Source organism: Pieris napi, chromosome 16, assembly GCF_905475465.1.
Source record: "Pieris napi chromosome 16, ilPieNapi1.2, whole genome shotgun sequence".
In the NCBI taxonomy this organism is placed as follows: domain Eukaryota; kingdom Metazoa; phylum Arthropoda; class Insecta; order Lepidoptera; family Pieridae; genus Pieris; species Pieris napi.
The window spans coordinates 6,657,382-6,684,725 of NC_062249.1; the positions used below are offsets into that span (position 1 = coordinate 6,657,382).

Below are 27,344 nucleotides of genomic sequence, written 5' to 3' on the forward strand. Positions count from 1 at the left end.
CAATTAAAGAACTTCTGTTCTTTTAAATTCAGACCAACTTATTTCCTAAAGAGCTTGAAATAAGATATATATTTTGAAGCAAGGATTCTTAAAGGAAAGAACGAAGGAAATTTCCACTTCTTACAAACCAAGAGTATATATGTGTATATATTTTGCGCTTGCGCACTCGGTAAATTCTTAAGAAATAAAAAATCTATGTTTATCGTAACCAACGTCCAATTTCAACCTCATGAGTATAATCAATAAAAAAATCACGATTTCTCGTTATTGTATATAGTCAAATGTACATATATAAACTCAATTTCAGTGAATATATATGTATACAATATATAATTAAGGCTGAACCTGTTAAATAACAATAAAAACGTAGTAATTTTTACCAAATATTAAAATAAAATTTCAAACTCACTCTAAGCGCATCCAATGTGACTCCAGCGTCATCTGGGGCGATCTGCTTCAAGAGATATGAATATATTTCGGAGTCAGACACATCCTGCTGGAAGTTGGTGCAGCGGCGAGTAACACCAGCACATTGCAGTTGATGGTTCACCCAACGGAGGAGGATGGCTTCAGGTGATAGGGCCAACAGGTCTTCAATACGTTCCTAGAAGTAAATGAAGTCGGTTAAAAATTAATAAATAAGTTTTAAAAAAGTCCGTACAAAGTACACATGTCAGAAGTGAAACTTCTTTGGCAAACTAATTTTTAATTCTTGTTCATATTTATACAAATCTAAAACTTTAGATTTCCGAGACTTAGAGGGAGGGAAAAAGGAAGATATGTTAGGAATTTAATTGTTACTAAAATATAAAAGAATAAAATAAAAAAAAAATAAAGAAAAATTACAAATTTATCTTTTTTAATTTATTTCTTGGATGATAAAAACACGTGTCATTTTAATTCAGAGTTCGTCATTTGCGCTTTCAATAAATTATAAGATACTAATATTAAGTATAAAATACTAATATTTCATAAATTCTCTTTACGAAATTTTAAGTTTAAAAATATAATTTCTATACGGTAATTCGCCCTTCTTTTTTTTCTTCGACAAAAGCGCTGCGCATTCGTGACATTTCCGTAAAAACCCTCATGCGCCTAAAGATGTAGCACTTCAATAAATAAAATGTGGCTGTGGACTTTGAGAAAACGGTTTTAACGTACGAGCCAAAGCTGTGTCACGCACTCTTTTCTCAGCTTGGAATAAAGCTTATTCAGCTAATTCGTACATTTCAATTAACAATTTTACGAGTGAGTGTCTTCTTTAAATTATTAATTACATTGCGTTAATTAATTGCATGAGCCATGAACGGTACAGCCACAATGTAAAAGTTAAGACGACTATTACTTAGCATGATCTAAATAAACAAAGCTTTAAAAGTTAGCAGTAAACATTACAAGTAACATTAGCAGTAAATTCTTTTAACTTTACAGGATATATCGACTGTTACTGCGATTATGAAGTGAGAAGTGAGCTTCACCAGTCTCACTTCATCTAAAATGAAACATTAAATTTTATGACAACTCTAAATATGAATTCTCTACTGCGCAGTTTCTATAAAATACATATTAAGTTAGTAATCAGTAAAGTTACTAAGCGATAATGCTTATGGATTTTAAGAACAAATTTTATAACTACGTTGCGTATGTTTGCCGTCTTTTCTTCTTTCATTATAAGCGCAAATTTAAAAAGTGTTTTTTATAGTTTTAGTACCTTTCTTTTTATATTTTGCAAGGCCAATGACAACATTTCTCTGGATATTTTTTGTATGGAGGAAGTTATGTATAGATATTTTAAATAATGTTTTTCAAGACCAGAGGACATATCTGTTGTCTGGATCTATTACAATAAAAGCCCAAATGGTCCAGCCATTGCTTTACAGTAGTGAGAAACACTACCCAAGTCTTTAAAAAACTTATCGACAATTATACCGAAAAAAAAATCTATCAAAAAAGGAGATACTACATAACTGTACAATTAACGTTTTTAAATTTCGAACAAACTACAAACCAGTTTAAAATTAATATACATTGTAACCATATCTTATATAAATACATACCTGGTCATTAAGAAGTTCCGTAAGACCAGGACAGTGCTCAAGTGTGATCTGGTTGAAAAGACCGATACGGATAATCTGCCACAGTAGACCAAGCACAAGGTGAGGTTTACCTATAAAATTAATAGAATATAGAATCAAATGGTGAAATACAAATAAGTTAACAAAACTCCTTGTATACACTAAAATGCCCATTAATTCTTCCGTTCTATATTCAAATTATAAGAGAAATCAGTCGAAAGTGAGATCTGTAGAAAAATTGTGATCAACGACTATTTTAAATATAGAATTCATGTGAAAGAATAACAGAGGGGCCTCATAGCCTAGCGGACTTATTAAGTGGCAGCTAGGTGAGGGGTACCGGGTTCGATTCCCGGTTCGAGGGCAAGTTTTAATTTAAGTTAAAATTTGTTCTCGGCCTTTGGGAGGGTTGTGCGGTACCGGGCGAGTGCTTAAACCGTACATGGAGGACACGGTCGAGTTGGTAATATATTTGCTAAGTTTATGTCCCGTCTTGTCGTGTATGTTTGTTTAAGAAATAAAACACACGTCTTTATAAACAATAACTAATAATGTACCTTTAGCAAGATCGTGTGCATCAATGTTAACGATGTTGCAACCAATTGCCTGTGAAGAGACCAACGCAAGGGTCAGGTTTTCGTGCTTTGTGTAAAGGGTCAGATTTTTCTTGTTAATCGCCCGTTCATCGATCGTGTCCGGACAGGAATGGTTGATTACTTTGCTGTAACAATTATTATATAGAATTACCCGACATTAATATTGGTTTAGCAAATCTTGATCCATGATTGACCAGCTGCAATATCATGCTTAAATGAATATTATGAATACATATAACAATTTTTTTTAGCACTTGTAAGTTCTTTAGGTATATCAACAGGTGTTAGGTTAGTTTTTATTAGATGATTAAAGTAAGCCGCTGAACTAATAATAGTATTACAAGTTGTTTAATATTATTTAGGTCAGTGAAACGAAACGTTATGATACTCCTAATAGTCTTGGGTCGTAAGTTCGATCCCAGTCTGTGTACCAATGGACTTTCTGTCTATGTGCATGATGAAGGAAAACCGGCATGCTTTAGACCCAAAAAGTCGACGGCGTGTGTTAGGCTCAGAAGGCTGATCACTGCGTATTAGGAAAACATCGATCACGAAACAGATACAGATATCTGAGGCCCAGACCTAAAAAGGTTGTGACGCACTTCTTTTTATGATACTTTTATCGCATTTATTGTCGAAACCATTCAATAGTCAATAGGATTTATATTTCTTGTCTTTTAATTGTCATTAGTACAAAATCAGTGGGTTTTAATATATGAAGGTTAATTACACTACTTATACGACAGCGCATGATGTTTTCCTCAAACATATTCTTGTTATTGTATAAGGAACTGCATATTGTTGATAAAAGCACCATACAAAATTTTACATAAGTTAACTTCATGTCTAAATCATTATCTAACAACAATGAACCTTCAGCATATCATGGGATAGATAGTAAAGATAATTCAAATACTAAAGAGTTACATGTATGGGGCATGGCTTAGTAGGTAACGTGGGTTCTCTGCAAAACTGGGTACAAGTCGATAAGGAATTACATACAAGCCTACGCTAAAATTCAGAAAAAAAACTTAGCGCGAACTATGTCGACAAAATACAAGAAAAAAAATACGTTTTTGACATGTCACATACAGAAACTGTCAATCAAACGCCGTACGTTCGTAATGTATGTTGAAATGGTCCAAAAAGATGTGCATTCGTAGACAATTTTATAAGAATATTTTACCATAGAATCAGTCCATCCTTTAGCTTCTCATAGAGCTGTTTGCCTTCAGGGTCTATGGGTAGAAGGTGAGCTAGGTCAGGGTCATGCTCCAGATTACTATTAATCCATCCTGAGAAGGCCATCTGTTCTTCCTGACGCACTGAGTGGGTTGTGCCTGGAATTTAGACAAAATAATAAGTCTACTGAAAAATATTCATATTTTATAAGGAAATTAATATCAGTTTTTAATTACGACAGTTTCGATTTTTGACTTGTATTTAAATCATCGAAACAGTTGAAGCTTGCCCTCTTTTTATACTCCTTATTGTATCATGTAACATTCTCACTTGAATGCTTTTCTCAAACAAAATGCTGAACATACCGTCACTGGACGCTTCGCTCATTCCACCTAGATGTTCTAAGTTCTCCTTTTTACTAACTGCCTGCTTGAATGTACTCGCAACCTGGAATTTACAATCAATAATTTAGACTTTTGTACTTTGATGTGTTCCTAGAAGGAACCAATGAAGAGTCTTATTAGATTAGATTAGATTTTTTTAGTTTATTAAAATAACTATGTATCTGCTAGAATAAAAAATAGGGGTTGATCGTAGAGGGTTGAAAATGAAGGGTAGTATGTATTTTTTAATGTTAAAAAAAATAAAAATTTATCTTTTTTTTTTTAAATCATACAATCAGTCTTTGCTATGATTTGCTTTGCATAAGTAGATACGTTGGGTGCTTTTTGACGTGTTAGGCGCTACTCCCAGCGGAGCCTGCCTATTCTTATTAAAACTCAGTCTGTTGGGTTGTCCTGGTCAAAAATATCTCGCCGCTTTTTTAGTCGTCGAGTAGTTTCTGGTATAGTTAGCTGTCCTGCTAGCTTTTGAAGGGCATTAAGAAATTCATGGACTGAAAAATTTATCTAAAAATTAAAAAAAAAACTGTTTTGGGGTGGACTACCCTTAACATTTAGGGGGATGAAAAATAGATGTTGTCCGATTCTCAGTCATAACCCATATGCACACAAAATTTCATGAGAATCGGTGAAGCCGTTTCGGAGGAGTTTAACTACAAACACCGCGACACGAGAATTTTATATATAAGATTGTGTTGGCTTGTGTACGCTCCAAAAACTCAAAAAGTTCTGCACCGATCGAGCTGAAATTTTAGTTTGATATATAATCCGCATCAAGGATTGTTTTTATATTTTTTTTTTGTTTTTTATAATTTTTCCTCAAGTATTGCAAATTAAACCTATATGAAATGTTTTCCTTGTTTTGTTTCTCATTTCTTAACCATTCAATCACAATGTGCCACGGCGAAACGTGGCAAGGAACAGCTTATATTATAAATAAACTAAAAGTACAGAAAACACCAAAACACCACTAAGTAAAAATTTTATATTCCTTATACAATACGAAATGAAAACATTACAACAAACAGAGAGAAAAAAAAACATTTTTATACCTTATGCATAATGTTAAAACGGTGTGATACACTTCCCTAGTCTGTCAACCTTTTAACAAAAAACCTTGTACCTTTGCACACACAGCACTTTTAAATTTTAAATATTTCACACAAAACACCACAGTTGAATCCATACAAAACGTCACTATTAAAAAGTGCGAATATAACAAAAATATTTATTTTAGCGTGAAAGCCTCAGTAAATGCCTGAAGGCCTCACTTTTGTGTTCGCTAACCGCTCGTCATTATTAAAAACCCTTTTTGTAACGGCAACTTTAAAGCTACGTTGTTACTTCGAAGCAGAGGGAATCATAGATCATCACTTTTACCGGATTATACCCGTTAATCTATCTCTATTTTATAAATAATTATAAAAGTTACATAGATACTTCGTTAAATATATATTTTCGAACGTTTCTTTATGATATAAGAATATTTTAATTCAATTAATATTTTTCAAAGATTTAGGGAAACATTAATTTTAATTTTAGTATCAATATTTTCGTTTGCAAACTCGCTGTGGGTACAAAATCATTAAGCTTGGTGGCGTTTTAGGACACAATAAGCAATGAAAACTGTTAAAAATTATAGAATTAATAATAAATCGGTTTTGGTAACCCATACTATAAAAAAATAATAGGTCAAGCTTGGTGGCGTTTTAGGACACTGGTAAACATAATTTTTCATAATATACATTTTGACAACATCGATTGATTAAGTTCAATTAATTTAACAGACTATTTAAGGGCCAGAATGAAGTTCTTTAATACTCTGATTGATTCTGTAAATCACCAATAAAACGCAATTTAAAAAGTCAAAGGGTTAAACGATTTATCAAAATTATAACAATGTTAGACGTCTTTTATTAAAAATTGATTTAGTATACGCAGACGCTTAGGATATGATTCAGATACTTAGCTATAGGTATGATTAGGGTCAAAGGGTAGGCTTTTATTTATTAATTTTATTAAAGCAAATATTGTACAGTGACAGGGTACAACCCTCTGCATCTAATGAGCTAAGTTTACCTCAATCTACTGTGAATTTAAATATAGGTACCTGTTGTGCTTTGAGGTTTCCACAGAGTTCCTCAAACTCCAAGAGCGTCATGCCATTCTTCTTTGAGTCGCCGTTAACGCTTCCATTGGCCCGCCCATGCTTTGAACCGTTGTCATAGTACTCTTCTATCATACAACGCACCTGAAATGTTTTATTCCTAATTTTACGAAATTTATTAGGAGTCTTAGCCGAAGACATCATAGAAAAACAACGTTCGAAAGGCCTATAGATAAAGTAATTTCGTACTAGAACCAGGACTTTGTAGTGGTTTTATCAATTCGATGAAAAAAGCCTATAGCCAAATCGAATTTTAAATAAAAATCTTAAACAAATATACGTATTTTTTGATGATGTGGTATTAGATAATAATTTCGGTTTACATTTATTCCATTGCCAACCTCCACAGAATCCAAATAATGTACTAGGATTATGATTAATTTATTAGAGGACTAATAGGACTGATTTAGAACTCGAATTTATTACTTGAAAAATTATAGAATTACCAATAAATCTGGTTTGGTAACCCATACAAAAAAATAATAATAGGTAATTTTTCAAACAAAATCCTACAGAAATTTGACAAAAAAGGCTGTTCTACTAATATTTTATTTCAGAAAATTGCATATCTATTAACTGCGATTGTTAAATCACGCGGCATACTTCATAATTACGTGTCCATGCCCATACCCTTTCCTTATTAATATTGTAGAAACCAGTATTCAAAAATTCTGACAAAAGTGATCGATTACGTAAAAACCCATTTAATCATCGGAAGGGATCTGAACCCACACCGACATAATCAAAATGTTAAGTTGAACGCGTTCATGACGTACTTGGCCATACAATTTAATTGTTCTAAGTAAGATTGGAAACAGAAGATAAAGTGGAGTTGAGTGGAGTAGAATATTCAAATATACTCATTATTTATAAGGCAGCTTAGGGTCAAACTAATAAGTTCTAATAGACAAAACTATACGTTACATACATTTACTTAAATTCTATTTAATTATTTGACACTGAGGCCTTAAACAAAGGAAATTTAAAAAATTACTGCCTTCTAAATACGCACATTAGTTTTAGATTAAATTCCGTCTAATAACCCTATTATTATTAAGAGCTACTAACCTTCCACTGTGGTATTTTGTATCCAACACCGTCAAGGGCGTCTTTGAGCTCCTTCATGTCGATGTAGCCATTTCCACTCTTGTCCAACTGGAAAGAAAAAAAAATTAATCTAAATGCAGTTTTATGTGTTAAAAATGTTAATTATATATGCATTCTTTTTTTTACTTTTTCTCTATTCATTTATTAGGTTCATCAGTTTGACTATAAGTGTCATCAATTTTACAAGAATCTCGTCCACTACACGAAAATTTATCCATGATATCGCATCTCTTTCGATTTATATTTAAAATGTTATAAAAGCGTAGGTAGTTAACAATAATGGATTGTTTCATAAACAACTCCATTTTTACATTATCATGCATGGATTAAAGTTGATTAAGCTGTATCCGGCCTACTTGTGTAATACAGGATACCCTTTTTCCCTGATAGCATGAGTTTGCTCTATAAAGTGGGGCGTCCCCAGAGCTTATTAGATTATAGGATTATAGGTTCTTGGAAAACTTCATTAAAAGTGTATGGGTATAGTACCCCTTTTTAGATTACTCTTATTAGCAAGTAGGAGCTAGGAAAATTTTCCAATACTTCACAATAAACACCCATCCATTGAAAAACTATTTTAAAAATCAGCGTCGCATCGCTACAATTATTTCGTTGATGTGAGTAATATAAAATTAAAATCTAATTGTGACGGTATTACGCGCGAACACATGTAAATAAATTACGAATGAAACGAGGTCATAAGGTCTAACAAATTAGTAAAATTATAGCTTCAATTAAATTCCAATTATCAACTGCCCTTAGGTTAATCGGCTTATATTATCAATACGATAAACTGTTTCAAGTGGCCGATAAAATTGGTGTGTTGATTATTATAATGTATAACTGTTTTGTCATATTAAAATTTTATTAGAAAATTTTTATTGACCTTGATAGCTTGAATAAATAATAGAAAACAAACTAATTTTGACTAGAAAATTATTCAATAAAATCTTTATTGAATAATTCACCATGATAGAATAAAGACGTCACCATATTATGCTCTGTAGCATTAACATAGAATCTAGCGCTTCAAAGGCGTATTTTGGATCTAAACGGAAACACAAACATGGATTGATCGAATGGAATTATACAAATTCTATGGAAAAATTACCCTATTATCGTTGAGCATGTGACATTTTCGATTTAACGTACACGAATATAATACGAAACTACTTGTAAACTTCGTACTCGGGATGTTCCCGCTAATGTTGTGTGTTCTTCAACATAAATTAAATTCAATAATTTACAATTGAAACAAAATATTACTAATAATGATTCCCTACTGCTGCTGGAAAAATGTTATCACTAGGTAATGATTCATCGAATATAATGACTTGCTTCAATTATTGATAAATATTTTATTATATTGGAATTTGTGTAAATATATCATTTAATTAACCGGATTATTATAATTTGTACAAAACACATTATTTATCAAAAATATATTTGTGAATCGCGATACAATAAAAATATTTTCAAAGTCGATTAAACAAATTCGTTTCTATAATGACTTAATGTTATTAAATAACGTAACGTACCAATATTAGGTAAATATGTATTGTTCATCGGCATTGTATAAATGTTTTCTTAATTGTTTTAACGCGTTTAGTGTGTTACGGTTATAGCACTGAATCATCATTATCAATTTCGCAGAACATAAATGTATTATTACTTGTGGCTGATGATAGATTTCAGTTTAATTTTCAATTCGAATACCCTGTATAAAAAATCCCCGAGAATGGAACTAAATATGTACTTAGGGTGAAATTTAAAAACGAGACTGGTATATCAAAATCCAACACCATTTTGGAATATATTAACTCGCTTTTTTTCTAGTTTTTAATGTAACACGCATATATTTCAAATGTATTTATGTGTGGGTTCATTTGAAATGTATTACCATCTTAGACGTCGATGTAATCTTTGTCTAATAAAGTACATAGTATGGAAATAAAATATATATACACGATACTATAACTCATTTTGACATACGGGAAACAAACTTAGCCCTAAATGTCAAAAACGAATTGGATTTAAAGAACTATGTACTTGAATCAAGTAGGGTAGGGCGGGGCTAGTTGAGCAATTTTTCACTTGCTTGGATATAGCTCCTCAATGATAAGTCTCAATGAGTTGTTATGTGTCCTGATGGATTAGTAATTTATCCCTTAACAAAAGTGTCCATAGTATTTTTTTGTAACAAGTCCAATATAATAACTACAGATGTTTAAATGCAGAAAGTCAAGTATGCTCAATGTACCCCATAGGTGGGGTAAGTTAGGTTTAAAGACTTTATTTCTCAAAAAAGACAATAAATGTCACTTACATGAGAATAATACTCTAGATAACATAACATTGTAGTCGTTCTTAAAATAATCACAATAAAATATAGCCGTACATGCAATAAATTTAAAAATAAAAGTAGACAAAGAAATATGAATTAAAAGTAATTATAAGAAATGAATTTAAAAGTAATTTTGTTTAACATATTCACTTAGTTTCGATTTGAATGAATTGATAGAAGTAATATTTTTTATATCTGTGGGTAGTTTATTATACAGCTGTGCGCCTTCGTAGGTAAACATTTTTTTGCCGTAGTTTGTACGTACTTTAGGTAATGCAAGATAACTCGTTCGACGCATACTTCGTACACGTGGCGGTTTAGAAAAAGCTAAACTAGTATGGAGAGAACTTGTTATAAATTTTTTTACAAGAATACATGTGTGATAAATATGAAGTTGTTTTAGATTCATTATGTTTGTGTCTCGATATATATTTATGGTAGGTGCAAGATAATTATACTGGAACAGTATTTTTATAATTTTATTTTGTAATACTTGAATATTTATTAATTTAGTTTTAGCGGCGCTGCCCCATACTTCAATTAAATAAAGTAGATGTGGCTTGACCAACGAGTTGTAGATGGTGTAACGTACCTGACGTGGGATACACCGAGCAATGTGTCGAAGTGATCCCATAAGTGAACAGAGCTTAGATCTGATGTGCTCAATTTGTGTATTCCACGTCAAACCGCTATCCATTCTAAGACCGAGATATTTTTCTGTACTTTTTTCTTCTATGACCGTGTTATTTATTTTTAATGGATCATGAGGTAAAACTTTTTTATTTTTAGATTTAAATATAATGTAGCATGATTTCGACGCGTTGACTGTGAGTAAATTATATTGAAATCAAGTGAAGAGTAGATTAAGGTCTTCTTGGGCTCTGCTGAAGATATCTTTGATTGAACTGCCAAAGTAAAATAAACACGTATCATCTGCATATAAAGTAAGGTGACCGTTTAATCCAATTTCATGCAAGTTATTTATATAAATAAGAAAGAGTAATGGACCCAAAATAGAACCCTGTGGAACGCCGTATTCGATAGGCAACGGTTTACTCTGAGTATTATCTATTTTAACTACCTGAAATCGATTTTTTAAATATGATTGAAAAATTTTGAGAGCTGTGCCTTTGATTCCAATGCATTCAAGCTTTTGTAGTAATAGTTTATGGCTTACAGTATCAAATGCTTTCTTTAAATCAATAAATACACCTAACGTAATGTTTTTATTATCTATGTTGGTCCTAATTTTAGTAATTAAGTCAATAGTTGCAGTTAAAGTATTACTTTTTGGTCTAAAACCATACTGTCGTTCAAATAAAAAATTTATAGACGTTAGATACTTTGTAAGACGGTTATATAGTATCTTTTCAAGTATTTTACTTATTATGGGTAGCACCGAGATTGGTCTATAGTTTCCAGTATTAGTTTTAGATCCAGATTTAAAGATGGGAGTAACTTTAGCTATTTTTAGAGAGTCTGGGAATTCTCCAATTTCTAATAATTTGTTAAAACATTTATATAGGTTTTTAGCAATATGATCTTTTATACATTTAATAGATTTTGTGCTAATACCGTCCAGGCCTGCACTACAATGTGTATCCAAATTATTTATTACTTTTAAAATTTCGTCACTACTACATGGTTCTAGTATCATCAAGTTTGTAGACTGTTTAGTTGAAGGTAAAGCTTTTGAAAAATTATCATGATAGATTTTTGGTATTTCGTCAGCCAGAATTTTACCTATTCCAGTGAAGTATCGGTTAAATTCCTCACAAATATTGTTTTTATTAGTAATTTCGATAGAATTTATTATAATTTTCGAAGGCCCACAGCTAGTATTTGTTTTATTTTTTGCTAGTTCATTTACAAGGTTCCACATTTTTTTCGGATTATTTTTTAATTTTATGAATTTTTGAAAGTAATAGGCATCTTTGGTATCCCTAATGCGTTTACAAACATAGTTTTTATAGTCTTCGAATTCTTGCTTTGTAGTTTCACAGTCACGCATGTTTTTTAATTTTATCCATAGTTTATTTCTTTGGTTTATTTCGCTGATTAAATCATTATTAATCCAATCCTTTTGAGGTTCATTAAGTATTTTCTTTTTGATTATTTTACAGTTGTTTACGTGATCTATAATAGAATTTTCCAGTATCTTGTAGTCATCATTATCTTCGTCAAGTCCAAGAGTTGTTGTTAATTTTCCCAATTTTTCGTAATCGATCGCTTGGTACTCGATAATTTCTTTCTTCAGAATCTTGCCAGTTTTTAACTCTACATATATATGTTTATGGTCTGACATAGAAGATTCTATTAAAGCCATGTGAAAGTGATCTTTTATTAAGTTCGTTGTAGCGTGATCTAATATAGATTTTCGTGTTGTTGAATCCCTTGTGGAATACTTTTTAGATATTTTATTGAGTATTGTATATCCAATTTCGTTCATAAGTTCAATGTACTGCTTAGATTTAGTGTTTTTAGTTAATAAATCTGTATTGAAATCTCCAAAAACTATAGCTCTGCGTCTTCTCCGAAGCTGTTGAGTGTATGCTTCAAGGAATTGATTGTAGTTAGTATTACCAGGGTAATAGATGACACCTACTTCTATTTTATATCTTTTTAATTGTACCCAAAGATAATTATTTCCATCCTGGTAGATTGATTCCGACAAGTTGTGCTCAAGACTGTTATGAACATATATAGAAACTCCACCACCAATTGTATCTGTACGAAAATTGTAATAGTGTGTGTAATTTGGTAGTTTTAGTTCGCAAGCCTGTTTCTCATTTTTGATCCAGGTTTCAGTTAGTAATATTATGTGTATAGTTGTCGAGAACGATTTAAGCACGCATTGTAGTTCATCAAACTTTCCTTGTTTGCAAATTCTTCGAGCATTTAGATAAAAGAATGACAGTCTGAAATTAGTTTTTTGTATGTCGTTGTAGCTGTCGAGCACTTGATATGTGTTTACATTCGCTATTGCCTTTTTAATTATCAGTTTTTTGATGAAGTTTTTATTATTACTGGTGTTCCGTTTTTATATTTTATAGTTATGTCTGTTTCGCCATTACTTTGACGTCGGAGCAATTCTTCTTTTAAGTTTTTTAGCAATTTTTGCTGTGCTGGAGTTTGGTCTGAGAAAATTTGTATTGTTGAAGGCAGCTTACTTTTGTTTTGCAGAAGAAATTTGACTGTGTCTGAAGAGTTATAGAATACCTTAACTCGACGAATTTTCGTTGGATTATATTTGCCTAACCTAATAATTTTTATCGGTTTCGGAACATCTTCTGTAAGTGCTCGGAATATATTAAATATATCGGTTTCGTCTTTAAGCATATTTTCTCTTAAATTATTGGTATTTTGTTCTGGTAGCCCAACCATAATGATGTTTTTCTTTCTTTTATTTCGTTCGTTTACTTCTTGAATCAATTCTTCGCTAAACATTGGTTGGATAAGCTTTGAAGATGTCTGGGGTTCAGTAAGACTCATTTTTTTCACACTGGTTTCTAAAGTATTGATTTTATTTTCTCCTAAAATAAGTTTCTTCTCTAATTGACTCATTTGTTTTTTAATTTCAGTATGTTCTTTGTGAATACTAGATGAAGATCCTTTTATTTCATTTATTTGAGATTTTATTTCCGAAATATTTTCATGAATTATTATTCTTGTTTGCTCATTTGATGATCTAATTTCCGTAATCTGATTTTTTACCTCAGCAATACTGTTCTGCATTTTGTTCATGATTTGCTCATTTGATTCATTATTTTTCTTTAAGAGTGATATTATGTGGGACAATTCGGAACGTACAGACTTGATTTCGTTTAAACACTTGCATTCATGATCAAGTGGTTGTTTTCGTTTGCGATTTGTTATATAGTCCGTTTCCATATTACGCAACTTTGACAAGTCCGGTTGTGAACCGCCACTTGCATGTGTTGGTGAACGCAAAACACTCATTATAAAATATGTGCGTGTTGACTCGTTACTAAACTATACTTGCCTATTGGTGTAAGCAGGCTAAAAAATAGTTTCTGTTTCCTTCCCTCGAGGTAAGTTGAGCAAGGGTATGGGGCAAGTTGAGCACTAAGAATGTCTAGGCTAAACCATGGGTTCTATGATAACTTGAGATGAAGTAAAATATGTGTTAGACAGTCAGCTTTTTATTTATAGTCTTTTATTGACAGAAAAACAAAACTTAAAGAAATTTTCTTTGTATAATTACCCGAAACTAGAATCAACAAAACATGAGCATCCATATCTATCCATTACTTCCGATAATTTCTAAAAAAGATTACCAAGGCTGGTGGGTTCGGGTTTTTGTATGGATAGCTACGATTTTTTTGTTTTAAAAACATCATCAACCATTATTTTCAGGCCATCTTATTTGCAATTCAGCTGGGTGGAATTTCAATGCCAAATTTAGCAGCACACTCTTAGGCAAGGCAATGGTCGTCTTTTGGAGAAAAATTCCATTTGTAGCAAGTATTTTTTCAAACAGTCCTCCTGTGAGGGAGGATATACTTCCCTCGGTGTTGTATAGCCCATAAATGAACCATCACCTTCATTTAATTTATTTAAAAGTCAACCCATACCGAATTTTTTAGCGGCGGGATTCACACTTTTTCCCTCATCGTGGACAGCCTTTGCAGCATTATTTAAGTATTCAGTTGTGTAAGAACATCTCCTCCTCTTGTAAGCATCCAAACAAAAATAAAAGATTCATTACTCATCAGTTGTTTAAGTCGTGGAGTTAGTTGAGCTATAGTTGCTCAACTTTCCCCAACCCGGAATTTTAAAAGAAAAGTGGAATTGTAAAAAATGCCTAGAATTAGACCCAAATCCTATTTACAAATCAAAAATACAATAATCTTCTGGAAGATTAACACTGTCCTGATTGAAAACAGAGAACATTAGACAAAGACAGACGAAAACTTGCGATAAACAATGTTTTTACTTTTTGGTCACAAAATAAACAAAACGCCGTGACACTTCACTCACTCGTCAAGCTGCCACTAGCTATCGTGCGATGATCACCCCTCCTACGACTCCTTCTTTTCGCTATTTGATACTCCCGCGTAAGGTGAATAGTTTCCGAGATATTTCGATTGCCCAACTTGCCCCTCTGCTCAACTAGCCCCGCTCTACCCTACGTATATGTACGAATACGTTCTACAGTACATTGTTGTACATTGGGAGAAAATAAAAAAGCGAATGTAAATTTTTAGTTCCAGATACCAGATTGACCTCAACAAATAAATATTTTTCGGTAATACTATTACTTTGACTATAGAATATCAACCACGCGTTGAGTATTTATTATTTATTAAGGCTTTATTTATTTATCCATACAATAAAACGATTATTAGTTTTAGAGTTTACATTTCTTAGTATAAGTATTTGTTGTTCTCCAAGTTCTAGACAGTTTAGTTTTGTTGGTGTTAAAGTATTGGTATTAGGGTAAAAGCTTCTATATATTTTTCCATTTATCTTGGCTTCAGCAACATTTATCCAGTCTTTCTCCGCTAATTCTACTTCTTACGTCAACTGTCCATATTTTCTTCTGTCATCCAATGACTCTCTTTCCAGGGTCCAGTTGACAAATTATTATTACGTAATAAATATCAAACATTTATAATGCAGTAGATAAGAGCCAAAAGCGCTGTAGGTGTTTTGATAAAAATTACGCGTGCGATAAATGAATGATGGAGAAAATAGCCAGGTTTCCCCGGACGTAGAGAATCCATTTATAAATGCATCATCGTCGCTTTTGTATAGACATACCTATTGACAGCTTTTTTCCTAAACTTGTTCGAAGTCTATAAAACGGAAAGTGAAAAATATGAATATATTCATAAATTTTAATGTAGTCTGTTGAAATGTAGTTGCAAGGTCAATAATAATGTTTAATTTATACAAATGTGTGCCATATACCACCAGACCGTGAAGAACAGTAGTATGTAAGATACGGCAGAATTCTTTAACTAGGAATAGTATTAGGTAAATTCTATTTCACCTAATAAAAATAGTACGAAAGAAATTTCTTAGTTTTACAAGCTTAGTTAGTTTTTTAAAACTATTTCTTCATAATTTTCCATAATTTCTCGATTTAATTTATATGTACAGCACTTAGCAGGCCCAACTTTATAGTTTCCTTAAATTTTTGTTTTCTATATTTATACGATACCACACCAGAACATAGTCACACCATTCTTTAATAAAATATTTATATATGTATTACATTTCATTAAAAATTCTTTGGCTAATTCCCCGACCATACTGTAGTCGGAGGTATAACTTATTAATTATGTTAACAACTTTTTGTATTATATTTTTACTCTTACTTTAAACTTTTTAATTTTTTTTTTTAACTTTTAATTACATACTACTATTACTGTGTAGGTAAAATTTTAATTTATTAATTGTACTGTACATTTGGTAAATAACCAAAATTTCTCGAATTATAATATCTGAGCCGCCATATTTTCCGACCATTATGTCTAAGATATATAAAACATACGTGTATTTAGGTGTTAAAATTTGCGTGAACCAAAGCTCATATTTTGCCACGATGACTAATACTATGATTCACACTTCTATGTATTTACATAACCTAGCGTTATGTACTTGATCCGTGAACGTTTTTTCCTTTATAATTAACATATACAACTCTGTTGACGCATGTATGCGTAGGTTAAGTTGTATTTAATGTCTATTATTTAGTACTGAATTAATTTTAATAATAAAAACTAAAGTACTTCCTCTATTTTTGAACGGAAAATGGTTCTAAACTTATGTCTACTAAAGAATATATGACAAAATATGACTTTGCAAAAATTTTTATATGAATGAAATTTACTTAGGTAGAGGTAATATTGAAATAAACATAGTTATAATCCTACTAAATACTAAAGTCGCTTAAAGCCCTATAGGACTACATAAAGCAGACTTCAGTATTAGGTTACACGGTTCTTTAGCTGTGTGCCAAATCTTCGAGGATTTTAATTAATTTATGTGGGTAGGTCTGCACTTATGTAAAACTAAGTGACGGTAGAAGTAAAAGAAATACAATTATTGCTGACAAGACGGCGTTTTATCAATTGTTTTTCAGTTATCTTTCATACAAATCAACAAAGAGAGTGGACATTCTAGTGTTTATTGAAGGTTTAGTTCTGTATCCATGACTATGAGTATAGAGTATAGTATTTTAAGTTTAAGTTACATCTCCAATGCTTCCTAACATAAAAAAATATCCAGTAGCTAGAGTTGTTGTACATAACAACCTTTTGTGGTACAATAGAAACTCTGTCTTATCATTCGTTTTCGAACCACATTTATTCCACGGACAAGTAACGCATTGTGCGCTTTACTTCGTAAAAACAAGAATCTAAAAGCCATTTCATATATAATATCTATAATATATAATAGAAGCGTTCAGGTTTAAACAATGGATCAATTGAAAGTCCAATCTTAAGTGCAGGATCTTTAAAAGTTCAGTCACCGTTAGTTTTAATGCGACTGACACAAGATTTCTCGTGGGACACACGATCTTGTCAATTGATACTGCGCGTAAATAATATCAAGCGAGGCTTTCCCGTGGCATTCTGTGTTCAAAATAAAAAATGTATGGATGTTTAAATTTCGAATTGGATTTAAATTTTGTATTTAGAATTTACGATTTCGATGTGTAAAAGATGTTGTAACCGTCCGTGCCAGAGCCATAAAGGAAAAAAAAAATGTTATTTTTCGTTTTGTTCTTTATTTAAAAGTAGGCTAATCCTGTGCATTGTTGATCTTTACAGCGTCGCGCCATTTAAATGATGCGGTTATAAAACAAATATATAACAAAAATTTTGAAACAAATTAAAACTTATTCAAAAATCCTGACATGGAGTGTGTTAGTTAGCCAATAACCCAATCCATAATCATAAATGGCCATCAATTGTGACATGTCGAACAGATGGCACACAATTTGGAAACGCTCCAAAAACATGCAATTTTTATTCGGTGCGCAGTGCACGCCTTAACTGTTGTGGTCGAGGACCTTGCGATTAGGGGTTCAATGACCCACAACGGCAAAATCGATTTTAATGATCTAGTGACGTGCTCTCGTACGTTACATCTTTTCTAGATCGTGCATTTGTTACTACGCTGTTAGTTCAATTGTAACAATTGTGCCGTTCGAAAATATATTTTCTATTAACAATTTATCCATCCTATTCTCACATCTATATTCTTTAAGATATAAATTTAACTAGGTCCCAAATTAGAGGCAACAATAGTGGTTTATATATTTTATTTGATCGCCGGAATCAAAAGTCAAATATCATATTTATGTAGGTAACACAATGTACACTTATGAACGTCAAAAAAGAAATATACATTAAATGCTTCTAATTTTACATTTACTGCCAATTCTCAAATCAAGGGCGTAGAACGGAAGAGAAGAACTAGCAATAACCTATGATAATATAATAGAACCGACCGACTGGTTATACTTCATGTGTGTAAACTAAGCTCCAGGAGGTGGTTATATTGTATTAAAAAAATTAAATTTAAATATATATGTTAATCTCCATACATTGTAGGATAACATGACGTTACAAATCCCCTGAGTCACCGTCCCTCGGCGTTAGTATCGTGTTGTCTAGGGGAATACAAGGAAGCCACACAAGAGAATATAAATCAACTTGTGGTTTCATTTGCGTACGTAAAATAGTGATAAATAGTGACACATTTCTTGAAATTAGCTGAATCGGAAAAATTATCTAATAGTCTGTGTAATTTTCAATCGAATAGCGTTAAAATCGTTGTTTTTTCTATTATTTTTAAGCTATTGCATAGATTTTATCGCGGTCTCTGAGCGCGGCTACCGAATCAAGAAATTCAGTAACGAAATAAACCTAACACACGATGACGTAATATAGGTGCGGCCAATACGCGTTAGAGCGGGACAGAACGCATACTGCGTCTCACATAGGTTTAGCGTGATCGGATAGACGTGTTAGTCTGAGTCTAGTAGAGTGGTAGATTGAGTTAATATCAAAGAAAAAACTTGAATTAATATCAAAGAAAAAAAAAACCAAATAATTATATTGCATAAGTTTATAAAAAATGCTATGCAATAGCTTTACCGCGGTCCCCGAGTGCCACACGTATTTTTTAATATGTCAATAATATAATATATTTATTTTAAACTCATTGTTTTTATTTTCGTTTACATAGAGCGGATTATATATACACGGCGAGCAATACACCGTACTATACTTATGATATTAGGTTTTTATTCAAAAAGTCTCTTTATAGGGCAGAGGGTTATACCGCATGCTCTTCCATTAGTTTAATAGCCTAACCACAACTCATATCCAAGATATTTATTATTAAAAATGTACAAGATATTTTGCTTTCTTAATCCGACTTCCGCGGCTTAGTTGGTAGTTACCCGTACCTACTAGACTATCTTAAGTTAGTAATTTTTGGGAAAAGGGATAGGTACTCTTCTTTAATAAGATCCCAGAGGCTCTTTTGATAAATTTAAGAAATGTATTAAAGAAAATCTGTGTAAAGGCTTACTATAAAGTTATAATTATCTAGTTGATAAAAGGGCCTGGAACTAGTGCTAGACAGGCTACTTCTAATGAATTTGCGATATTTGTTTTAAAATAAGTGTTTTTTGATGATTTCTTATTTTGAAAGAGTACCGAGAGTTTTTTACGCCGGCTTTTTCTCTAGGCCTAAACCCTCTGTCTTCTTTGCCAATGAGTAGGGAATAATAATTTAATGACGTGGAATAAGTGATACCTGTATCTTATGTTCCATAATGAACATATTTTTTTTTTTTATAGATGAGTATAAGCCCAAATAATTTGTTGTCTATAAAATGTTAATTAAACAGAAACGTGCCGGCTCCGATATATTGAAAATACTGGTACAATCATAACATTATGTTACATTTTCATAAAGAATATTCGAGAGGAAACTGCTTAACAAAGCGTAAAGAAACAGCGAACTCATTCATAATCAAATTGTAGTAATATTAATGAAATGCCTCAATATCACTGGCCGTGCGCCGATAAAGCGTTTTGCTATGCGCATGCGTATTAAACATGCATTTGAATATTGCGTATTTACAATTGGAAAACTACTTCTCACCACCATTATTTGATTGATTATGAATAAACCAAAAGCCCTGTATACTGTGTTAAAACGAAGTACATAATTACTTGTTTTACATTTTCAAAGCGTTTTGTTTAAAGACACGATAATAACACCGGTACATAGACATATAAAATTCACTAGAGGTTAATGCGTATATAAGTGGTCAGAATTTCGTAAAAACGAAATCTAATAGATTTTTTATTATTTATGAGTTTCGTTCCTCTCTTTACAAATTGATTTGCAATAAGTTGTAAATATAATATCAGTTACTATACTGTATCAACTAGTCCTTAATTGGTTCTAGTACTCTGTGATGAAACAAGATAAATAAGTAACATCTGTGTAATGAGACTGTTAATAAAAGTGCTAAGACTTTAATAATTTATACAAATAATTAAATTTAAGAGTGCGATTATTTAAACTACGGTCCACATAAATCTTTATATGTGGCGAATTAACACTAGGCATGACGGCAATGACTTCAAACCGGCATATCAACTAAATATTTGCAATTTTTACATCAGAAAAAATTAAAATAGATACATAAATCTGAATGATTATGCGCCTGTACTTTGTCTTGATATTATCTGGGTTATGCGTTTCATGACTTATAATTGCATGTACGAAGGCGGTCTCCTGACAGTCAAAGTCTGTGATCAAAGGTTAAGTGAATAACGGATGCTTGATATAGCAGCCGGGGAATACAATTGTTATTCATATCCGCTTCTTAGACATTTATACCCAGAGGTACAAGTACAAATGTGGAAGTAAGACACGAATTCTACCAAAATCTAAGATTTAAATAGTTTTAAACTTCCAATACCAATGACGATCCAGCAATAAAAATAAGATTGATTTTGAGAACCCAAGGTTGCAACATCAGTGCTTCGGATATTAAACTACAATAAAATTGGCGGGGCATATTGCTCGAAGAACGATGGACGATGGGACAAAAATGTCCTGGAATGGCTTAGGACCAGTAGGCGTTGGATGGCCTCCCACTAGATGGTTAGGATGGAGGAAAGTTGGATGCAAATCGCGGGGGACCGTACTGGAAATTTAGGGGAGAGCCCTATGTCCAGCAGTGCAGTACAGGCTGAAACGTACGAACATCAAAATTGCATACAAAATCGTCGTATCGCTAAAGGCTGATTCACGCTACACCGTGTCTCGACCGGGCCGTGCCCCGGCCGGGGCACGGTCTAACATTAATGATATGCTTTTGTATGAAGTAATTCATGCCTGACCGTGGCTCGGCCGGGGCACGGCGTTGTAATGTCGGTGGGTATTGTTTCCCGGCTCCGGCACGGTCCGGCCCCGGCACGTCGTAACATGAACGTAGGCGCCCGGGCACCCGCAGAGCAGTCAACGTCAAATCTTAGTGAGGTTAATTTTTTTTTTGGTTTTTTTTTTGACAAAAACAGATATAGTCGTCCAAACACGTACGTGCGTACACCCAAACAGCCCGGTGTAACATGAACCACTGTCCCGGCCGGCGCACGGTGGACGTGTCCCGGCCGAGGCCCGGCCCGGTCGCGACACGGTGTACCGTGAATCATCCTTAACTCTATTTAAAGTAACAGGGAAGTTACGCATGTTAGTAGTTTCATTAAAAAATATTAAATTATTTTTTTTTACAAAATTAATATAATTTTAAATATATATAATATACATAGGGCCTTCTCGTATTATAAATAAATTTGTTTTTTGACTAAAAAATTAAATTTTATTTTTAGTAAAGAGACAGCTTATATTTCAAACCATTCATAATAGTCTTCAATTAAAAGACTAATGAACATGCAATCTTTGTACAGTCAATATACTGCAGGCCTTTAAAAATGATTCAGTGGGCAGATTAGACTTTAAATGATTCCTAAAAGACATGCTTTTCAAGGGTTATATAGACAATGCCTCAGTGGAGTTTAAGCAAGCACAAAAGGCCAAGAGGCAGATCAGAAAAAGATAGAAAGATTGCGTTGAAGACGATTTAAAAATGGTCGCAAAGTTCACGAACTGGAAGACGCCATTCGCCAAGGATCAATATTATGAGGATTATTGTGGAGAAGGCCTTTATGTGTCATAAAGGTTGTGGCGCCCCTGTATATATGTATACGTTACCAACTTAAACTTGTTTTATATATTAAAATATTCTGCATATTATATCATTTATACAATGTAACGTGTAACGTTTGGTGTTGGACTGGATTTAATTGGTTAATTGATAATACCATATTGAGAATGACCCAAATAAACAACTGTTTAATTCTGGTTTGCAAAACTGAAGGTAAAATCAATTAATTACCATTGTTAAGAACATTTTAGTAAAATGCAGAGCAGTGTTGGACTAGTGGCTTCAGCGGGCGACTCTCATTCCTGAGGTCGTAGGTTCGATTCCTGGATGTGCACCAATGGACTTTATTCTATGTGCGCATTTAACATTCGCTCGAACTGTGGAGGAAAACATCGCGAGGAAACCGGCTTGCCTTACACCCACAAAGTCGACGGCGTCTGTCACAGGAGGCTGATCACCTATTAGCCGATTAGATTGACAAATGATCATGAAACAGATTCAGAAATCTGAGGCCCAGGCCCAATTAGGATTGTAGCGCCACAGATTTTTTATTTTAGTATAACAATAGTTTCCTCTTGATTTTGTTAAAGCCTTCGGGGCCATCCAAGTCTAAAAAAGCTTATAATATTTTCAATCATAATATTTAACCAACATTGCTTATTGCCAGTATTTTAATAATTTGTCATATACGAGTATATATATCACATATTATCTTATGTCATTTTAAATCAATCCATATTTGTCGTTTGATTTTTATCAACTGCGTCATATGCCTTATACAGACCTGTGGTCAGGAATGTTGTCACTGTATAATTATGGTTAATACTCCTCTTTGTTCTTCAAATAACGTCACCTGAGTTAATATGAGGAAATAATACGAAAAACATTTTTAATTTACCAGTATTTACACAATAAAATATATTGTTATGCAATTGTCTTTTATGACCATTTAATTTTGTCAAAAGTGAAGAAGAGTTTATGACCATAACGGTCTAACCGTCATTCTGTCTAAATCAATTGCCTAGAGTATATAAATTTTAATGATAATGTTCTTCAGGCGAATTTGTCGTACGTCAACTCTCTATTGAGACTGGTCATAGCGACAGGAGACACAGTGCAAATGTCTGTATTTTATCTTAGGGATTGCTCGCCCGAATTGATCATTCTTCATTTAGTCTTGAAATCACAAGTCAGCTAGTGCTGTTCCATTCTAGAAAATTGGACATAAAGCAATGAAAAGCGTATCAGGTCAGAGTGTACAATAACACGTTGGGAAACAGAGCATGGGAACAGCGGTAGTTGTGCATGTTCGCACGCTATTAATTCCGATCTCAAGATAGCTCGAATTACTCGATATGTGAATTAACATTCCTCAACTTTCTTCAGACAGGGCGGTACCATTGGTCAGTTTGGCTTTTTTTTTTCATAAAAATATTTCCATAAACAACCCAAAGCTATGTCTGTTACAGCGTCTAACAAAATGTAACATGGGTCTTTCTAATAGCTGAATTTGTTACGGAATGTTTTGCCACGTTCTTTTGTTTCCGGTGAGAAAGTAACGACAAAATAGCATTACTTTAGCGGTCTTACTAAAAATATATCCCTTAATTTTCAAAAGACGAGAATAATAAGGACAAAATATCTTTACGATTTATGGATTATGTGACCTTTATTTTTAATAAGATTCGTGTAGTTCGTCAGTATAACTATACGTAATGTTAGTTATAAAGCAATTTTAAAGTTCTAATATAATAAAGCTTAGAAATGAATGTGGCTCCAAGCCCCGTGGCAAAAGCTCTTTAAGATTAAATGAAAAGCCTTGACTTTTCCCTCAAATGTCAAGAAAAAGTAAAGGTTATTCAACTAAAACACGGACACGAGGTATATGTAAAGAATGAATAATGTTTACGTATAAGAATCATGCTTAGAAGTATTTTATCGGATTAAAATGTTTATTTATCTTACTTTTACAATAATGAAAACACAATCCTGACGTTTCGCGGCTTTATACGTGGCCATGCTCTCTATAATAACCCCCTTATTTATAAAACCTTTATCACTCTATTTGTACTCCTCATTAAAGTACTTTCGTCTCTTTCTTTTAAATTGTCTTTACGCTGTGATGAAAAGAGGCAGATGAGTATAAGGTGTGTTCTAACATGGCCGTTTACTGTTAGTTCTCGGTCCGAACTATAAAATATTATCAAAAAAGAAACAATATGTGCAGTAACGGTAAAACTTTGGTTCATTCAGGTGGTGACCGATAACCAAATGAGAACGAATCGTAAGCGGTATTATAACAAATCTAATATAATCTATAGTAATATAGAAAAAAATAACCACATAGAAAAAATTTTACGTCTCAAATATAAGAGTATTTCCTCCTACTTTAGTGTTCCCTTTGGAGTAGAGGCTCTTGGGCCGTGGGGTTCAAGTACACAGGCGCTAATTAAAGATTTAAGCTGACGTTCTTAAGATAATGGTGACCACAGAGCTGGTGCTTTCCTCGCTCAACGAATAAGTATCGCAATACAGCGAGGAAATGCTGCCAGCATTAAAGGTACACTACAGAAAACAAACTTATTAAATTTGTTTTAATTTTCTATTTATCAATTTTTAATTATTATTATTACTATGTATGTTAAGAATAATGTATTATTAATTTACGAATAACGTTCTTACAAATAAAACGAGACAGTAATAACATATGAGGTACATTATATAAGTAGTAGTTGAATTCTGTTTTCGCGTTCGTACATTTGATGGAAATCCGATACGCCACGTGCGAAGCATTCGTAAACCAAGGTGTGGCAATTGCAGTTTTGTTTCATTTATAACTGAATTGAAAACATGCTATTACATATGTAACTAATAAGTGAGATTTTGTTCTGTTTTTCAATCTACTGAAATATTATATTTATTTCCAAGACACTAATACACAATATTTACGATATTCTTCACCTATATAGTAATTGGTATGTATGTATATGTTTGATATTATTTATATTTTTTATATTGATGTATTACATATAAAATATAATAAATAAAAGGACATAAAAGGACATAAATATAAAAAACTAGCAAACCCGGCGAACTCCGTTTCGCCACCAGAGAGATGGCTTCGTTTTATGTAACATTTCGTTTGGTGATTGAAAGATGAAGAAGATTGAAATGAGATTGAAATTTTTCCTGAATTTTCTTTGCTATAAACCTCACGGAGCCCGAGACCTTTCCTACGAATGCAAAACCGTGGAAATCGGTTCGTGCGTTCTGGAAGGAAAACCCGACTTATTTTTATATAAAAAATAATTATACACACATACATGGTAAAAATGATTATTACGCAATCTAATGCCAAGTTGTCTTCTTGTCAACGCTTCAAGTTTATGGTAAATTAAATAACGTTAAATCATGTATGCCTTCTAGCCGAGTTATAAGTTCTTTTGCATACTACAAATCCAACTTAAACCTACCCAATATATTCTTGTAGGTCGATTGTTAAAAGGAAATTAAGCCCAAACAAACGAGTGTTTTATTCTTGCAGAAAACACGAGCTTTTCATTTCCCTTTGTAGCCTCATAACACTGGAGTACTTTTGAAGGAACTTTTGTTTTATACCTAAATTTAAACATACGCAATTTTCACTATAAATTTCTTGTAGTTGCTCAGGTTTACATAAAAATACAAATCGTAATTTCAACGAGGCGTAGCTTAACGAAAAGCTATAGAAAGTATATCTACAAATCTAATTGTTTTCAACGAATAACTTCTGGTTAGCTTATATCAGCGTGTATGAGTGATTAAATACGTATAAAATACGTACTACATACTGTATCAGCTAAAAATAGAATGTATGATTCAGTATAACAATGTGCCTTTATAGGAAATATTCCAACTTTGATTTGGCAAAGCAGAGTTAACGTTATTTTAATGTTTAAAGAACTTTATTTCTCATTACAAAAAAATAAATATAATAATATAATGAAACAAGTCGCCATTAGACAGCCGTCCTAATTTTAGACTACTGGCTCATTGAAACATATAGAAAATCTTCACAAACTTTCGCGTGTATTACTAAGTAACATAATAATTATATTAATATTAATTACTCGCATGGAATTAATGCCGAATAAATTGCGTAACATTAAACCGATTACCGGAATTGTTATGTTAATTAAATTGGATGGCCTTTTATTACCAATACATGACATGTTGGACAAACACAAGAACCTTTAGTACCAGTGATGGGATGACATTTTAAAATATTTATTATATTAAACGTGAACTTAAGGTTTTTGTTACCATGGTTACCTTGTTTAAGCCGTCTCTTCCGTAACCTAGTAAATTACTAATGTTTAAATAAATTCAATTAAAGACATAATGTCTACTGAAGCTTAGCGTTTTCTTTTTAATTATTGACTCAATATCTCAACATGTCCAATCTGGTGCAGGATAAATATGGTGTCAATTGTTGCATTTCCTTACCTTCCTCTTTACAAGGTAATTAGTAAACAAAAACATGGCGATTAAAATAGACCTTTAAATTTTATATTGACGTTCATAAGTGTACATAGTCACATTTGAACGATTACATCGACCCGTAACTATTACAATTATGTCTAGACAGATATGGTTTTATGTATTTCTATGCAATGATAAGTTTTAATAAGAAATTCACATGAAGATAAAGCGCTGCAGGTTCAACGCAATGATTAACAGATGTAGATAATTCCTTATTCATTGAACGCGAATAAGAGTAAATAGTTATTTTAATTTAGAAGCATGGAATGAAGACAGATTAGTACTGAAAAGTTTTACAGTACAGATGATACTGCATATAAAATCTTATTTAATAATTTCAAGACTAAGTTATCTACAAGTGCCTTTCAAAAAGATATCACTTAATGTTTGGGCATTGGCAAATCATACAATCTTCGTGGTTTGGGACTTTTTTTAATTTGTTACATCACAAAAATAATTGGTTGTGCGATGCCCGCGTGCGACAGAGATTAAGGGAGGATTTGACAATGACATCTTGACGTCTGACAATCGTGAACACCGACTTCAATAAGCACAGAGTAAAAAACAAATACTAAAGAGATGTAATCTGTAGAAGTTCTCTCCTACATAAATCAACAACTTTACATTTTATGAAATGATTAAAAGCGTAACTACTGAGTTATTTGCCGACTCGACGCGGTAGATACTTTGTAAACATTTGAACAAGGTTATCATGTGTACAT

The 27,344-nt window shown here is 32.5% G+C and overlaps 1 protein-coding gene across 1 annotated transcript in view; it reads right to left on the reverse strand.

Moving 5' to 3' along the window:
* LOC125057461 (plastin-2-like) overlaps positions 1-27,344 on the reverse strand; it is a 42,603-nt gene that overhangs the window by 7,052 nt on the left and 8,207 nt on the right. Inside the window, exons 3-9 of the mRNA XM_047661178.1 lie at positions 7,490-7,576; positions 6,365-6,505; positions 4,219-4,300; positions 3,858-4,011; positions 2,633-2,796; positions 2,058-2,167; positions 410-604 (exon numbers count right to left, since the gene is read on the reverse strand). Coding sequence (XP_047517134.1) covers positions 410-604; positions 2,058-2,167; positions 2,633-2,796; positions 3,858-4,011; positions 4,219-4,300; positions 6,365-6,505; positions 7,490-7,576 — 933 coding nt within the window. The remainder of the gene's footprint in view (positions 1-409; positions 605-2,057; positions 2,168-2,632; positions 2,797-3,857; positions 4,012-4,218; positions 4,301-6,364; positions 6,506-7,489; positions 7,577-27,344) is intronic.